At 36.4% G+C, this 18,295-nt stretch overlaps 2 protein-coding genes across 6 annotated transcripts; one reads left to right on the forward strand and one right to left on the reverse strand.

The window, feature by feature from the left end:
• The first annotated feature begins 8,193 nt into the window (after nucleotides 1-8,193).
• On the forward strand, nucleotides 8,194-10,180 carry LOC104597858 (uncharacterized). Its single transcript, XM_010259644.3, has 3 exons — nucleotides 8,194-8,521; nucleotides 8,660-8,735; nucleotides 8,942-10,180. Exons 1-3 carry the CDS (start codon nucleotides 8,483-8,485, stop codon nucleotides 10,021-10,023), a joined length of 1,197 nt encoding a protein of 398 aa, XP_010257946.1. The 5' UTR covers nucleotides 8,194-8,482; the 3' UTR covers nucleotides 10,024-10,180.
• A 4,566-nt stretch (nucleotides 10,181-14,746) lies between these two features.
• Nucleotides 14,747-17,110, reverse strand: LOC104597929 (glutamyl-tRNA (Gln) amidotransferase subunit C). Of its 5 annotated transcripts, none has more exons than XM_010259765.3 (4): nucleotides 16,598-17,110; nucleotides 16,352-16,468; nucleotides 16,100-16,176; nucleotides 14,747-15,740 (listed from the first exon to the last, which is right to left on the reverse strand). In XM_010259765.3, exons 2-4 carry the CDS (start codon nucleotides 16,438-16,440, stop codon nucleotides 14,950-14,952), a joined length of 957 nt encoding a protein of 318 aa, XP_010258067.1. In that variant the 5' UTR covers nucleotides 16,441-16,468; nucleotides 16,598-17,110; the 3' UTR covers nucleotides 14,747-14,949. The 5 variants fall into 5 exon arrangements, with proteins under 5 accessions (XP_010258067.1, XP_010258313.1, XP_010258151.1 ...); XM_010260011.3 differs by having other exon boundaries at nucleotides 16,352-16,481; XM_010259849.3 differs by having other exon boundaries at nucleotides 16,587-17,110.
• Nucleotides 17,111-18,295: the final 1,185 nt, after the last annotated feature.

Here is an 18,295-nt window from a genome sequence, read left to right on the forward strand (position 1 = left end):
TGCAAGCCAAGACAAAAAGGACCCAACTGCAGTAAACGGCATTGAATTCTTTTATGGTTAAATTCTTTTGAGGTCGTCAGATCAGAATAACTTTACAGATGATACCCCACCCTTTTGTGCCTTTAACACGACATGTTACTTCGGGAAGTGTGAAATATAAAAAACCAAGGAAGAGAGAGGGAGAGCTGACTTTTCAAAACCGGAAAGTGGAAATTATCGTCGTGCCTGGTAACAGACCCGACCGCCATTATCGTGCTCCGGCTCCCCGGGTAAAAAGGTGGGCCCCACATCTCAGTAATTCACGGGACACACGCACGAAAACACGTTGGTCCATTTACTCATCTCAGCTACTCTCTGTACTCTACTCCACCTACCCTTCCCATTTCCGATATTTCCTTCTGCAATCGTGCACTGCGTCTCGCTCCTTCTTCTCAGTTCTCACCTCAATTTCTCGTTTCACCTTCTCTTTTGCTCTTAACCTCCTCCTGTTGTTGGGCTTCAGCCACTGCTTCGCCCAGACCACTTAGACCATCTAAAGGTTCAATTCTGATCGGGTCAGGTCGGGTCGATGTCAATCTTAATTCAATCCGCAAGTTGTTGAACCCTCAACGCTAATCGTAATTCAACCCCAAACTTTTTGGGTTATGTTGAGCTTGGAATTTTTTTGTGGTATTAATCATTGTATACAACACCACATCAATAACTCTTTTAGATATGATAATAGTGGGATTAAGAGAGCATCAATTGAAGTTGAACTACCCCTCAGTTTGGATTGCCCTAATTTCACTACTTTTGCCAAATTTTCTTATTTTATAGATTAGGTTGATTTTAATTAAGTATGTATTTAGTTTTATGGGCGTTTATTAAATAAGTATTTGTATTTGATTTGACATTAAAATTGAGAAAAGTGGTTGATAAATGGCTTATTAACAATTGAGCGTTATATCAATAGAACAATGAATAAACGTTTAAAGAAATGTTAAAATGAAGATTCCCCCAACAATTGATATACACATAAATCAAGACCAATTTTTATTAATACCAATGCATACTAATTGGTATGATGGGATAAATATTGGTGTGATGATGACATGGCACCGTTTACATATGAAGTTAAATTGTATTTTGGGTTGACTAAAGCACTAATTATGAGCCCAAATTTCATTCAGTCTAACATGCATCAAGCTGATTCTCCCACTTTAAATAACTTATTAAAACATTAATGCAAGGACACATGTAGAAGTAAAGAGTATAGTTATAATTTAATTTTTATGATCAAGGCAAGTATCCCTTTTATGTAACATACAGATATATAGATAGAGATATCTAATATTTTCTGGTGATTCCTCCAAATAATATTAGATTCAACACCAACCCTAAATTTTTACCCAAAAAAAAAAAAATAGAAACAATCCCAAAATTGGGTTGGTTGGGTCTAACCCTTGACAAGACCGGGAGATGAATTGGATCAACCCACTATTAAGAGCCCTGATTGGGGAATGGGCCCCCAATGAATGTTGCTTTTGAGGCATTAACGTCTTTGTCATCTAGATTTTTTGATTTATAGAACAATAACGTGGAACAAGATGATGGAAATAAAACAAATCTGTACATTTAATGCAATAACAATAAAGGGGGATATTTGGCATCAAGGCGTTGTAATTTTGTTTGGGGTCCACGTCAGTGCTATGTCCACATTTCAAGTAAAACACAAGCAAAACGCGTTTGATTAGACTGTTTGAGGTTATAATGGCCATACCTTCACAATACAGGACATAGGGTGCAAATGACCAAATAGCATCACGATCCGATCCTATTTGGTCGAATACTCCTATCCGATTCGATATACATATTATTTATTTATAAAATATAAATATAATATATATGTTTTTTGTTTATTTATAAATATATATTATATTATACTTTTATAAATTTATTATATTATTTATTTTTATATAAAAAACTGTGTATATATATAATAAAAATAATTAAAAAATATTTTTTATTTTTTGTTTTTATTTTATTTAAATTAATATATTTCATTTTTCTTTTAATAATTTATTAATTTTTAAAGAAAACAAGTTGGATCAACTCAGATCTGAAGATCCAACTTACTAATAGGATTGGAATTCAAATCGAATCCTATTAGATCCAATCAGATCGGATATGGCAAAAATAATGTCAGATTGGATTGAAATATACCCCATTTCGAATATGATCCTCTCCGTTTACATCCCTAACAACCCAATGCAATAAGATGAAACATGAAATAAATGTTTTCTCCGATGATAGACACATTTCAAAATGATGTAACGCTTACCTAGCTTATTATGTGTGGCAGATTATATATGTTAGCGTTTATTTATACTAAACGTGTTTTAGGGTGAAGTTAATGGGGTGTGGTGTGATTGTTTCGAGACTGAATCTGCTCCTTACATAGGGTGCCTCACACCGACCTTAGAGGCACATTCCACCATACATTGGGATTATCTTCCATATTTATACATTATTATTCACGGGAGATGTTCCCAATGCATGGTGAGATGTGCCTATGAGGTCGGTGTGAGGCACCCTGTGTGACGAGCAGATCCCAATTCCACAGCCATCCTCATTTGTTTCACCACACCTCACCATGATACCAAATACCCACAGTGTGACCACTTAGGTGCAAGTGAGTGCTCTTTGTTTTTTTTTTCACCTTGTATTCCCAAGGCTCGATTTGGAAGGAGTACAAATATAAATATGTAGAATGCAAAACATTGTATTTTGTATTAATTTATATGTATTTATATTGTACATATTTATATTTATACTCTTTCAAAAGTTTGGATTGGTTAATACATCTGCTTGAACTTTGAACGGTCTTTACAGCCTTGCATTGGTAATATCTCCGTACTTATGTGCTTTATTTCATTGGAAGATATTCCCAATGCAAGGGTGTGAACATGGGCTTGCACTGATCAAAGCAGATCTCCTCTTTCCAAACTGAGCTCAAAGAAATATGGAATGAAACCAGAATTTTATCATACAAATTTGCATCGTAATTAATCAAAAGGATTAAGCCGATCTCTTCTTTCCAAACAGAGCCCAAAACCAGAATTTTACCATACAAATTTGCATCATAATTAATCAAAAGGGTTAAGCCGATCTCCTCTTTCCAAACTGAGCCCAGAAAATTATGGAATGAAACCAGAACTTTACCATACAAATTTGCATCATAAAGGTTTTACTATGATACTGGGTTTAGAGTCAATCAATCAGTATCATAAAAGAGTTGACCCATAAGGTGGTGTTTAGCAAAACTCACAGGGTGTTCGATTTATCAAATCTATTCCAGTACTATGTTTTTCTGTATCATAAATTTTCCCTATCGATGAGACAACCATTATACCCTATCAAATCTATTCCGGTACCATGTTTGTGTCTATTACTAGTCGGGTTCACCTATTGAATCGGAAGAGGAACAAGATCTACTCCTTAGCGCTTCACATGCACATCCACTGTGCATTAGAAATATCTCTCATAAAAAATAATTTATAAGTATGATAAATATCTCTCATAAATTTATAATCGGAAGGAGATCCGGTCTCACTGGAAGAACACAGAATCATGAATAAGACGATTTTATTTTACCAGGAAATTCATTCATTTCTCTAGTGTGATACTAATTCTGATACTCGATTTTGTTTTTTTTTTTTTTAATTTTGGCTGTTCTTATGTCATATCCTTGGTTCTCCTAGATTTGAACCAGTTTCAAATCTTGTTTTATGTCCATTGTCCAAGGACTGCTCTGCCTTTAACCACACGAATCAGTATAAATGCTTCGCTGAAGCGAGTCTGAGTTGGAGCAGTTCCATCTAAATACAGACAAGATCCATATTGGAGAATCGAGTCGGATCCTTACTACTGAAATGCATTGCGGTGGATCAATACCTATTCATACAGAGTTGGATCCTAAAGAAAAATGCCATAACCGTCCACGATTATTTCATAGAATCTATGTTAGTTGATTTGGGTTTTGTTTGGATAGACTTTAAAATATGGATCTTTTTGACTGTGTGTGGATTGGGGTGGGGGTGGTGGGGGGGGGTTCTTGCATTGACGTTTTCCATTTTCATGTCCTAGTTATGTTTTCCTTTCTATTCCTTTATTTTAATTGAAATTAGGTTTAACCGTTTAAGATCATGATGCTGTTTCCTTATGCCCTGAAAGTCCGAAAAATAGGGGTGGTCAGATTAGAGGAGTTGCCTATATGTAGAGGTGTCGATTGGACTGGATTTGGTCCAACCCGATCTAGTCCAATGTAAGTCCACTTACAAATAGATTGGATCCAAAATTCAATATAAACTAAATCCAATCCAATCCACTAAAATGTAAATGGATTGTATTAGATCCAATTCAATTTGAATAAAATATACAAAATTATATTAAAAAACAGAACATATAAAAATTACAAAAATATATTAAAATAAAAAAATCTGAAAATTACAAAAATATATCCATTTGACATTGAAAAAGCACTTTCGTAAAAGTATTTTCATAAAAGTGCTTTCGTAAAAGTATTTTCATAAAAGTGCTTTCGTAAAAGTACATTTATAAAAGTACTTCTATAGAAATGCTTTTGTAAAAGTACTTTTGTGTAAATGCTTTTATAAAAGTACTTTCATAGAAGTGCTTTCATAAAAGTATTTTTCTAAAAGTGCTTTCGTAGAGTAGAAGTGCTTTTATAATAAAATTACTTTCGTGAAAGTGCTTTTGTAAAAGTTCTTTCATAAAAGTGATTTTATAAAAGTACTTCCATAAAATTGCTTGTATAAAAGTACTTTTGTAAATTTTCTTTTATAAAAGTGATTTCATAAAAGCACTTCGTGTAAAAGTACTTCTATAAAAGTACTTTCGTAAAAGTTCTTTTATAAAAGTGATTTCATAAAAGTGATTTCGTGTAAAAGTACTTTCATAAATGTGCTTTTATAAAACTGCTTCTGTAAAAGTATTTTCATAAAAGTGCTTTCAAAAAGTATTTTTCATAAAATTTCTTTTATAAAAGTGTTTTTACAAATTGGACATTCAGTTTTTATTAGTTTCAAATTGGACATGAATTTGGCATCATGATCGGATTATTATAAATTTGGTTTAGATCCAATTCAAAATAATAAGAATATGGACCAATTAATTTTCAAATTGGCCCAATCCAATAATTATAATAGATTGTCTAAATCCGATTTAATAAGGTTTGGATTGACACCCTACCTATTGTCTAAACCGGTCGATTGACACCCTACCTATATGTCCTCCGATTAAGATCATGATGTTGTTTGCCAAAGCTATAATTCTAGGGGAGGAGAGATGAAGAAAGTGAGTTATTGGTTGCAAAAGAGAGGAGAGGAAATGAAAGAGTATAGAGAGAGAGAGAGAGAGAGAGGTTTCCAATGATTAATGTGTTAGAGTCCCAAAATCCCTAAAAGTCTCAAAATGGGTATGTGGCTCTTATTTATAGAAGCTTAGGTCTTCCATTCTAGATTATTCTTAATTTTTAATTTTTATTGTTTTACCCTTAATTATTCTAAAATATTCATACTTAATTAATGCATATGTTTATTTTGACCAATGTTACTCTATAATATTCAATTTCTTAAATAGTGTATATGCTCTTAATTGTCATTTTGGAATATATAGAGTGCAAAATTTTATATTTTGTATTATTTTGTATACATTTGCAAATATGTAGAGTGCACTCTACATATGCACATGTTTATTTTGTATACATTTGGAATAGTTTGGTAGGAGTACAAATAGTGCAAAACCTTATATTTTGTATACATTTTGCATTGTTCATATTTGTATTCTGCTCTTACTAAACTAAGCCTTAGTTTGGAAAGAGTATAAATACAAATATGTGGAGTGCAAAATCTTGTATTTTGTATTATTTTGAATGCATTTGCACTGTACACTTTTGTATTTGCACTCCTTACGAACTGAGCCTTAGTGCATCTTATATGAAAATAGGCCGATCTGAGTTGGGTTGACCAAGTTAGTGGTCTTTCATGACTTATGGTCTTACATCTGCCTATAAAGATTGATATTATAGGCAGCATGGAGGTACAAATCACGCAGGCTGGGGTGAGTTTAAAGTTAGCCTAGGCCCAACCCCAAGAATTATTCCTAAGGCTAGAGCCTAAACAGAGTGTGAGGTGGAGCCTATTTTGTCTGATCTAAGCCCAACTCGCATTGAAATTAGTATAAATGTGTGTGTATAATATATATTATATGATCATACATTTGAGTGTATACATATAAATATGTATATACATTTGTATTTATATATGTATAAATAAGGGTCATTTATTAGAACACCCTTATAGTTTTACGGAATTTACTTAAACCTTCTTATAGTTTTCCTTTTATTAAAACACCCCATATAATTTGCAACCTATTTACTTAATTGACCTTTGTTTTTCCCTCTGAAAATAGTAACATAATCATCTAAACTGAGTGGAAAATGGGCATAGGTCCCGGATTGTTTATTCCAAAAATACCCTTAATATTTCATATAAAAAACAAATTTAACAAAATAGTGTCAAATAGAGTGGTTGTTCATGTTTTATTAGGGGCAAAAATAATATTTTCATTTTTATTAAATTTATTCAAATGAATATCAAGGTCAAAACTGTCATTTCTACTGTTATATAATGAAAGATTGATTAAGTAAATTTATTGCAAATTATAGGAGGTGTTTTAATAGAATACAAACTATAGGATAGGTTTTAGTAAATCCATAAAATTGTAAAATTGTAGGGACTGTTTTAATAAATGACCCTATAAATATAAAATCAAGCTAGGTTTGAATTGAATAAGATTTGATTAAAAGTAAACTTGGGATCGGATTACCTAAGGGCCAGGTCCAATTAAAATCCAAGTTCGTGCAATATAAAATTGTGGGATTGGATCAATTAGGGATTGGGTTGGATATGACCAAATTGCACCCTAGAAGTAGGGCTGTTAATACGTCCGGTTGGACGCAACAAATTCAAACCGATTGAGTCGGTTCCATTTTTTTGATATATTGTTTCAATTCATATTGATTTGGAATCGGTTCCACTCAACCGAACCGATTTAGATTCAACTCGAACTATATATATATATATATATTAAATTAATAATTTATTAAATAAATTAGTATTATAGATATAATATTTCCAGTAGATTTATTATAATCGGATCCATTGGATCAAACCCGATTATCCCAAAAATTGACCGACTCAATTCTAGAACCTATCGAATTTGGTTCAATTCTAGGTTCTTAGTATTTTCTTGTCGGATTGATTCCAATTCTACCTAGACCAATCCATTGACCAGAATAACAAAAACTGTTATCGTCTCAAAAATAAACTGAATGACTTTACATTGTTATAAAGGCTCTGTTTAAAAATAATACATATAAATACAAATGAATACGTGAGGTTGCATGCTGGCTGAAGTTGAGGTTGGATCAATTATTATAACTTCAAGTATATTTTATTTAAATATTTCATCGAATAAAAGACAAAGGAATAGATTATTCAGTTCAGCCAATTCAGCCGTTGGCAACGGTTCCTGACTCAGCATCTTAATGGATCAACAGAGTGAATGATCCCCAAAGTGCAAAACTCCAGCTGCAAAGGGTGCTGTGCTACAGGACCCAAATTGTACCCATATATTTATTAGTGGCAACCTCTGAAAGACTGAATCTGCAGAAAATGGTTCAACAGTAACGCAGAATGTCTTCATGTATATGCAGCAAAATGAGCCACGGCGCAACAGTGCAAGCTTTATTTACTGATCTATCCAGAGTATAGATGAACCATGAGAGGAGATAATTGTAACTTATCAGAGCAAAACCCGAAATCCCGAATAAATCAGGAGTGCGCAGAAAGTTTGATCTTTCTGGCCCTGACTCATGAAGAAATGAAGAATTTCTGCAGTTGCAGTTTTGAAAAGATATCGAGTCTCGCGAGAAAATGGGGTACATGTGACTGTGATGGAACTGTCAAGTCACTGTTCTTTTTTTATTATTTTAATTACTATTTTTCAGTATTTAACGTCAAATCACATCATTTCAGACCCCCTCCCTACCCCACCTACATCTCAACCTCATCCTCTCCAACGTTTCTTTCTCCTCACTGTAAACCCCTTTTTCCTCTCTCTCTCTCTCTCTCTCTGTATTCTGTCCCCTTTCTCTCTCCCGTTCTGATTTCTCTTTTTCTGTTACTTTTGTTTGGGTGTTCGTTGTTTTATTCTTTAATTTGATCGTTTTCGTTTTAACTCTTTTTAACCCCATGTGGGTTTGGTTTGGTGGGTTTGTTGTTGCCACTGAGAGCAATTTAAGAGGAAGAATTTATTGAAGAAACTCCTCGCGCTCCCTTTTTTACCACAAGCACATTAGTTTTTTCTTCTTTTCTCTTTTTGTACAGAGAAAATTTTCATTCTAAACGGCACTGAAGAAATGACTAAAGATGAAGACTTTAAGTTCCTCAAGATCCAGGTTTGTCTGTCTCTTCCACTCTCTCTCTCTCTCTCTTTGGGCTTTTCTTTTTTCCTGGACAAGAAAGGTGGAATATGGTCTTTTCTCCTCACAAAAAATTTCTTGTTTGTTGGGTTTGTTTCTTTCTATCTTCTACAGACTTGTGTTCTTAAAGTAAACATACATTGTGATGGATGTAAGCAGGAAGTAAAGAAACTTCTTCAGAGAATCGAAGGTACCCACTTTCTTACTGTTTTTTTGCTTTTCTTTTAAGTTTTGAGTCTTTGTTCTTGTAGCTATGCTGGTGGGTTTTGTCTGCAAATCGTGAAAACTATGAAGGCTCTAGCAGAGAGTACAGTGGAGCTTCCCCCATGCCCATTCCCTATTCTGCCATTGATTGGTATAAATTGTTTATTATATTTTGTGTTTTTGCTGGTTCAGGTGTATACACAGTAAATATAGATGCAGAGCAACAGAAGGTCACAGTTTCAGGAAGTGTAGATTCTGGAACTTTGATTAAGAAGTTGGTCAAATACGGTAAACATGCAGAGCTTTGGTCTGCAAAATCTAATCAAAACCAAAAACAACAGCTGCAACAGTCTCGTGGAGCCAAAGATAACAAAAACAACAAGGACCAAAAGCAAGGTGCGATCAAGGGTTTCCAGGCCTTCAAAAATCAGCCGAAGTTCCCAACATTCAGTCCAGAAGAGGATGAATTTGACTGCTCCGATGATGATGAAGATGAAGATGAAGATGACTTACAGTTCCTCCGAGATAAGATGGGCCATCTGGCTATGCTCAGGCAGCAAGCGAATGAGGCCAACAGTGCCAAGAAGGGTGGTGCTGGTGCTGTTCACATCCCCGCAAGCAGCAATGGCAAGGTGAACAATGCTGGAAATGGGAGTGCCAGCAAGAAAGGTGGGGCTGGGGGTGTAGGAAACTTTAACCAGAATATGGGTTTGAAAGCTGCATCTATTGGGATAGATCAGAGGAACATGGCTGCTACAAAGATGGGCAATGCCCATTTAGGTGGAGGAAATATCAATTCTGGCAAGGCAAACGACATCAACCCCATGTTGAACCTAGCAGGATTTCATGGCCATGGTGCTGATGGTGGTGGCCTTGGAGGCAATGGAGTAGGGATTCAAGCGCAAACTAACAATAGGTTTCAGGGGTCTTCTGCAGGGTTCCCAGCTGCTGCTGGCGGGTTTGCAGCAGGTGGACACCAACCACCACCCATGATGATGCCCACCATGCAAGGATACCAACACCCCTCTTCTTCAGTCATGAACTTGCAGAACAGGCATAACGTGAACAACATGATGATGATGAATGATACCAGGTACATGCAACCCCAGATGATGTATTATAGGTCCCCCATCATCCCTCCCAACACTGGCTATTATTATAATTATAACTATAATTCTGCTCCATACCCCAGCGTTTACCCTGAAAACAGGGCTGATCATTCAGCAGCTTATATGTTCAGTGATGAAAACACTAACGGCTGTTCAATCATGTAAAGAGAAACAGAAGTGGGTTTATGGGCAACAGGTAGAGACAGTACTGTCTTCTAATGGGTGGCGGGGTAGATGAGATGTCTCTGATATTTGCTGAGTGATGAATCTTTCTTGGTTTTATGGGGGTTGTTAAAAGGATGTTCTTAATTTCTCTCTTCAATTTTGTTTTCTGTGTTCCCTTTGTTCTTTATTCTGAACTTGTATGTTTGTGTGGACATGGTGAGATATCATCTACCAACGGAAATGAAGATCATAATAATGATAATAATAATAAAGAGAAGGAGATTAGAATGTAATCAAGTTCCTTGACACCACAAGAGTCAACATGGTTTTATTTTACTGGACAAGGTCATTGGCTACCGACAGCTTGGCCGTAGGGTACAGGAATTAGGTGGGGTGGACACGTGATTTTCACGTGCACATTTTGTTGATGTCATGAACTCACTTCTCTTCGTGCATGTGCGCGATGTGCGGGAGAGAGGAGGGAGGACATGCCCTGCTTTCTGTCTGCCTGCTGCAGAGAGCAAATCTGCCCCCCACAACGTCCCAGAGCACATTCAAGCCGTGTATTGGGAACATCTGATCAGAAGTGAAGTGATGATGTCATCATCGTGAGATGTTCACAATACACGGCGGGGATGCGTTGTGGGACGTTGGGGGGGCAATCTGGTGGGGGGCAGATTTGAACACCCTTCTGTATCAGTGTATGGTCCCCCCCGCCCCGCCTACTAGGCTACCACCAGTACTACATAGATGCCTAGAATTTTACATTTGGTAGGAAAATGAATGGTTTTCCTTGGAAAACAGCATCCAATTGGAAAAGGTTTTGTTTAACTTTGGAAGCAAAATAACACAGCAAACTTTGCAAAATATGAAAATTATTCGACTTGGAATGAATTTCATTTTTCTCCAACCAGGGTCATTTGCATAAAGCACCCAACGGTTCTAACCCACTTGAATTCAGCACCCAGTGGTTCAATACTTAATTTGTTGCAAATGCTTTGATTTTGCTGAAATGGGGTTACAGTGCACTCTGGTAATCTGAGAAGTTTGATCTTCTAAATTACTATATTCTTACTCGGTGGTGAGTAGTGAGTGGTGACAACAACTAAAATCCCTTATTAAGCCTAGTCAGACTTTATATTCGAAATTCAAGTGGAACAAAGCGAAAAATGGGTTGGGGGGGGGGGAAGAAAAGGGAAGTTGGGAGTTGGGAATCTCAGAAATTCAGTACTCGACATTGACCTCAACTCAATCAGTCAAACAAAGATGAAGGGGGAGGGCTCTTCACCCAACAAGTTACAAGTAGTGACGTAGGCTTCCTTACAATGGGGCAAATACAGGAGGTTTCCCAATTCCTAGTAATAGTATATGTCATCATGTCATTGCCAAACAGCCCTTCAAGAGAAAGAACATTGTGAATTGGACCTTTGGTACGGTGAGTGAAGAAGAATTTTACAGGGGGATCCCCAACTGAAAGGTCGTCAAGTGATCCATCATCATATAAAGTGGTCTAAGGATGATATTTTATTTTCAGCTTGGATTCTTCTTGCTTTCTTGGTATGAGTTCATCAGTGACGCAACTGGCCTGGGTTGGTTTTATACAAGTCACAACCTTGGGGCTTAGGCATTTGTGTAGGCTAAATCAAATTTTCAATCCGCCAGGTGAGACTTGGCTAAACGGAAATCAAATTTTAATAGGCCTGAAATGGTAAATGGATTAAACACATCTCAGAGCTTGGTCAAAGTCATAAATGCCCCCTAAAACTTTTTGAAATGACCTATATCTCCCCCTCTTTTAAATCCAATTCAAGGTTTTTTCCTCTCTAACAATAGAAGAGAACACTGTCTTTCCCCATATTACAGTTTGCATCTAATCTTGAACAAGCACTACGGGCATTGGGGGTGATGGTGGTGTTCTGTGACATTTGGAGGTTGAAGAGTAATGGTGGCTTTGTACAGAGAGAGAGAGAGAGAGAACCCAACAAAATATTTTGAAGGGCAAAATAGTAAAATAGGTAATTATCTCATATATTAGAAGAACACCCAAACACAAACCCTTCTATATTTTCAAAGGCCTTGAAAAACAAAAAAAAATTATATGTGCCACTTTTTGGACTTCATACATAAAATTAACTTTTTTCAACTTTTCAAACATCAGATTTCAAAATTATCAATTACCACCTAAGTCATATACTCAAAATTGGATTTGCTATGATAATTGGATTTGCTCGGGCCCGTTCGTTTATGAAGTAGATGATAACATGAGCACATCATTAATATTAGGGTAACTCAATCTAATGTGGTGCTCACTGTTGTCTACGACAGTGATTTGACGTTTAAATCCCATAGAGGAATTCAACTCAAAATCTGCTTGGGGCCTTGTAAGAGCCCAGGGCCCATTGGTCAATTGGTATAAAATTTTTTGAGACCCTAGTTTTCCAACAAAAGTTGATTTTCTCATGTGGAGATTAATGCACAAAACAATTCGTATAGATGAAACTATCATGAAAGGAATTGCTTTGGCCTCTAAGGAAAACAAGGGCTCTTATAAAAAATATGAATGTGGCTTTTTTACACAGGGAATTAGGGTGCCTGCCAACTTTCATGCAACAAGGGTATAGAGGCGGAAAACTGGATGGATTTTAATTCAATCAATTATGTTTCTGGAAATCTCACCAACATCTTAGGATGGATTATTTAAAAATCCCTACCTGCACGGATAATGAGGTTTGTTTCTTTTTCTTTTTATGTATTGGGTTTGGGTTGAGTGGCTGAGGAAGTGATTTTGTATTTTGGGTTTTGCACTTTCAAAACAAAAATAAAAGGGGTTTTGGGAAGGTGGATTTTGTTTTCCCCTGCACCTATAAATTCTCCTTTCGGTTATCAAAGCTTTTTTTTTTTTTCTTTCTAGTAAATTGAAAGGACTAGTAGTCATCAGAGCCAAAGGTTTAAAATTATTGACACACACAATAAAAAAACTGGGAGTTTACATTGGCATCCACACAGCATGCCCCACAGCACATCCCAACTGTGTATTGGAAATATCTCCCATTGACAAGTATGAAAGATGTTCCCAATACACGCTGAGATATGCATATGGGGTGCTTATATGATCTCAAAAATTGTTGTAACGGCTGTTCAAACAGCCTTTACAGCCTTGCATTGGGAATATCTCTGTACTTATATACTTTATTTCATGAAAAATTATTCTCATTGCAAGGTTGCAAGAGACTGTTCAAATGGTGTGAATACGAACTTGCACTGACCAAAGCCGAATTCATTGAATTTTGATAACTTGATACCGTACGATGCGCACGACACAGTAAGACATGCATAACCTTGGTCCGAGTATTTCATTGTCCATGAAATAGATTGCACGGTGTCCACGGTCCACCTAAATAGATTGGGAGTCAAAGCGAATTTGCTTTGGGACAGAACCAGTTTACTCATTCAACTGCTCAGACGATGGTTATCTAAATCTCTTGAGTATTTTCAAAAAGAGGGTTGGTTAAGTCATGTTGAAGAAATATGGCAACAAGCTAAAACTTGCAGTTTTATCCCCTTCAATTGCATGCAGATGGAACCATTGGCCAAGCTCTGCAGAGTAGATAAGTATCATCAGACCCATAATGACATGTGGCAGAGGCTAGTCCTAGTGGTCCATATTCTTCGGCAGAGCTTAAACTACAGAAATGAAAATGTACTTCCTAAACCATCCCCATGCTTTCACATTGTCACTAGTAAAGCCAATGAATACTGATGGTGTAGCAGTTTTTGAAATGTAAGTGTCCCTCTGAGGATATACAGTAGCTCTTTTTGAAATGTAATAGAGTGGACTACTTGCAGCTGCAGCTCCATTCCCTCTGTTTTGCTTTAATTTAACATTTCATATTGCACCAAAAAAGAAAAGAGCAAAAACAAATAAAAGAGAGAACCCAACTGCTTTTGTATATTTTTGGAGCCTTGGCAATATTTCCAGGTTTCCTTTGTCCATCCTGAACAAATTACTGGGTTAAATGAAAGGGATACGTAAGTAATTTTAAGGAAACAATGGAATGTGGATAAACTATGGAAAACTCAGGGTCACAGAATTCCACAATTTGGTCAGTAACATTCTTCTTAGCAATCCTGACTAGCAGCCAGCCAAGCTCTTGTTGTTTGACAGACTCGATGTGGCACAGTGGCAGAAATGAGATGGAAAGCACGAAATCATCATGGAAAGTTGAGGATCACATATGCAAGTGAAGAACCACCCTTGAATGCATAAAGCTAATTCATTTAATCATTAAATTAGCTTTCCTTTCGACCTTTAAATTCACTTTATAGTCTTAAATTCAACCAACCTGATTGCAGAAATTCTGTACACTACAGCTTGCCTTGTTTAACTTGTCCAGTTAGTTTTCTTAAGTAGAACAACACCAATATTTTGATTTAAATCTAATCCAATAAGGACAAATCCTTAGAGGCCTAATGAAAGCAATTTTACCTCAAGAATATTCAAGACCGTCCACTATGTTAACTCTGTTGCACCATACACATATCATGAATAGATACTCAAACAGATATTAAGGACAAAGAATACAAAACTAGAAAAAACTAGCTTACTGCAAGCATAAAAAGAAAGTCACCATGAATAATAAGATGCATACTACAAAAAAGTATTAACTGTTGCATCTATTAAATAACCCGTCCAAGAATTTGCCATCAAGAAATAAGAAACCAATTTAAAGAAACAAATCTAATAACTTAATAAAATCCACCTTATAACAACAAATATTCTGTATTTATTGCAACATGGTGTTCATTGTAATTTTTAATTTGGTAAGCATAACAAAGCACTTTAAAAGCAATGTAATAATGCACAAATTAAAGATCCAAAGGGTGTACATGTAACTTGTTTTCAATGAAGAGTAAAAGGATTACTACCTAACGTTTCTGATCCTTCCTCCGCCTTGCTTGGGCTTTTTGCCATTTCCTTCTTGACACCAGTTTGTTCTTTGGCTTCAACTTTAGCTCAGGTGAGAACTTGAAGTTTGGATCTCTCATACGTGCTTGTATATCTTTAAAAAATTCCATGTTTAGCTTCTTTGGTCCTCCCTTTCTAAGTTCTGCATATTCTGGGCCCGAAACAATATTTTCAAAAGCTCCTATTAGAATGTCAATATCAGTCATAACCTCCCACACATTGATATAACGCCCATCTGGCCCTTTCTTCAACTTTTTCAGGGCATTCTCAACAGCAAGCTTCCTAGCTTGTTTTCCTGGGGATAACTCTGGTGGTTCTTTTTCAGCTTTCAACAGTTCAGAGATTGTTCGGTATTTTGGTGTCTCCTCAAACTCAAACAATTTGTCTATATATGCATCACTACTTTCATTTGGATAGGCTTCAGTAGGAATATCATCATCATCGTCACATTCACTTCCTGTCCACAGCGTCTTCTCTTCATCACTTCCAGACCAGACACTTCTCAACTCATCGCTGTCATCAGCATCAATAAGATCTGAGTGTTCCTTCGCTTTCTGTTTAACTTTCCCGATCTCATTTTCTAGATGGCTTCGACCCTTTTTACCATCATCATCATCATCATCACTTCCTGTCCAGAGACAAGCCTCTTCATCCATCTGTTTCTCCCAGGCTTTCCTGAATTCTTCATCACCAGGTTTTCCATTGCCAAAGAGGTCATAATTGCGTCCACCACGGCTGTATGACCGCCATGCTGGGGTGATCAAGAAACTCAACACATGTATACATAGGTACCAGAAATAATGTAACTAAAACAAGATTGCAGTTTGAAAATAATAGTGTAAGTGCCAAGAGTATTACTAAAACTGAAATTTTAAACAATCAGGTCAAACTGTTACAAGAGCCAATGGTCATGTGTTATAAGAATAGATGAGTTTTGTTTGGAGTGGGTAAATTTACATTCTTCAGAGACGTTAATTTAAAGAGGTTGTTCTTAAATGGTTCAGCTTAAAACAATAACCAATAGTTTCATTAAGTACTTTCTACAAGAACATAAAATTCATTAACATCATGTCCCTTTTAAACACGTCATTCGCAGAGAGAGGAACAAACCTTGTACCATGGGGAAGTATCCACTGTCGATATGAGTTTCTAAAATGCTATAAAATAAACTACTCCGAGATTCCAATCTGAAACAAGGATGAATTCGTCATTTGAAAGAAGTATAGAGAGAGAAAGAGAGGCATAAGAGAAACTTAAGACCTGCATTTTCAGTTGGTATTGGGATCAATAGACCCAAATCCACAAAAAAATAGAAGATTGAAAAGAAAGAAACGAAAAACTATATTCAGGTTGGTCTCAAACCTTGAAAGAGATGATGCTTGCAAACGAGACCTATGAATGCAGTGGAGAAACGAAAACAACCATTGGCGGCAAAATACCCTCCGAGACATTTTCCCAAATTAAGGGTTTTGAGGCAACCTGTAAAGCGGTTCTGTTCAATGATGAGTATCGAGTTCATATACTTTGCTGCCTCAACAGTAGCTAGTTTGAAAATTAAAACATCGGCAAATCACAAACGCGTGAGGTGCTGACGTACCCTCTCCTTACCCTGAGACTTCAATGCCTGAAACTTCGATGGAAAGGTTACACGGGCACCCGGCGACACAACCTTATTTCGGCGAGAGCCCCATTTCACACTCACTCACTCACTCACTCACTAGGTTTGGTTGTCTGTCACGAATTCTCACTTCTCTGAGTTTCTCTCTCTCTATGATATTCTTCAGACCTTGTTGTGGTAAACGAAACTAATAAACTTAGCAACCAAACTTTGCTAATTGCCATTAAAGAAAAGAAAGGCTCAGCAGTCAGCAGCTAGACAACCCTTTGGATTTAAGCAGAGCAGCGGTCATTCCTGCTTCCTCCCTCTTCTTTTCGTTTCCAGACTCCAACTCGGCCGGTTCAGGCGCGACACGGACTTCAATACTTTTTTAGATTATTCTCCATTTCTGTCCTCCAATAAGAAGGCCCATGATAGATGGTCCTGATTTAACTTGTTATGAAAGAACATGGTCTATAGTTTTGTTCTGAGTTGGGAACAATATAAACCCTAATTGCCGTAGCCTGTAGAGTTGGATTTGGATTTTTAGTGGGTAATTTATCCTTTGACTTACATGAGGTTTGCATTGGATTTATTATTGTCATTTGTCAAACCCAAATACGATTTAGACCTGATATGATATCTAAAGTTTATTCAAATCTAAATATTAACCAAAAATAATTCGAATTTTGGCATATCTGATTATTCTATTTCATATTTTCATTCATATGCAGCCCAAATTTAGAATCCTTCAGTTCCCTCTAAAGTGAATACTTTGGTTTGGGCAGCAGGTCTGAATAGATGTCTTAGGGAAGATTCCCTTGTTAAGAGGGGTGTGTAGATTCAGGACTTGCTGTGTGTTCTATGTGGTCAAATGGCTGAAGACGGTAAGCATCTGTTCATTCACTGCTCTCTGTTATAAGTTGGCGAGGATCTGCAATCTGGAGTCATTTTCTGTCCGGTTTGGGGCTCCAGTGGTGTATGCGATGCTGTGTTGAGGATATATATGCTATGGACTTGGGAGCTGAAGCACGGTTCCAACTTTCAAGTTGGCGAGGTGCATTTGGAGTGTCCTGTCTGCAGCCATATTTAACAAGGCTTTTAATATGGATTGCTTGATTGCCTTTGCCTTCGGCAAGCTCATCTCTTGGGTGGCTGCGGCCAAGGGCCTTCAAGCTTCAGTTCTTTGTTCTTAGTTGAGATCCAGGGGCTTTCTTTGAGTTACAATGTATTATATCGTGTTTGGTTCCTGACCTTGAGGGCCTTGGTTGTAATCTGTTTTTTCAATCTTTCTTGAATAAAATTTTATCTTACCTTTCTCAATTCAATCGTTTGACTATTCTGTCAATTTAGGTTGTGTTTGGTATCATTACCACCTTTGCTTGTAAGAATATATATATTTTTATCATTGTTGGTTTTTTGGAAACATCAAATTGGATGTTTCTATGTAAGCGCCAACATCCAATCCCATGCCTATATTTTTTAGTGGAAGTGGTTATCTGATGTGATGTGATTATAATTTTTCAAAATTTTGTATTGATAAACTCCGACAGTTTCTTGTAGAAACAACAATGATACCAAACACAATCTTAGGTATTGTGTCGATCATTATTAATAATGATTAAAAGATGATAAAATGAGAAAAAGTGGATTGAAACGGTTTGGTTGGGTGTATAAAAAGACCACTTACAACACCTATTAGAAAAGGT

This window comes from Nelumbo nucifera, chromosome 3 (genome assembly GCF_055504915.1).
Source record: "Nelumbo nucifera cultivar China Antique chromosome 3, China Antique-T2T, whole genome shotgun sequence".
Lineage (NCBI taxonomy): Eukaryota > Viridiplantae > Streptophyta > Magnoliopsida > Proteales > Nelumbonaceae > Nelumbo > Nelumbo nucifera.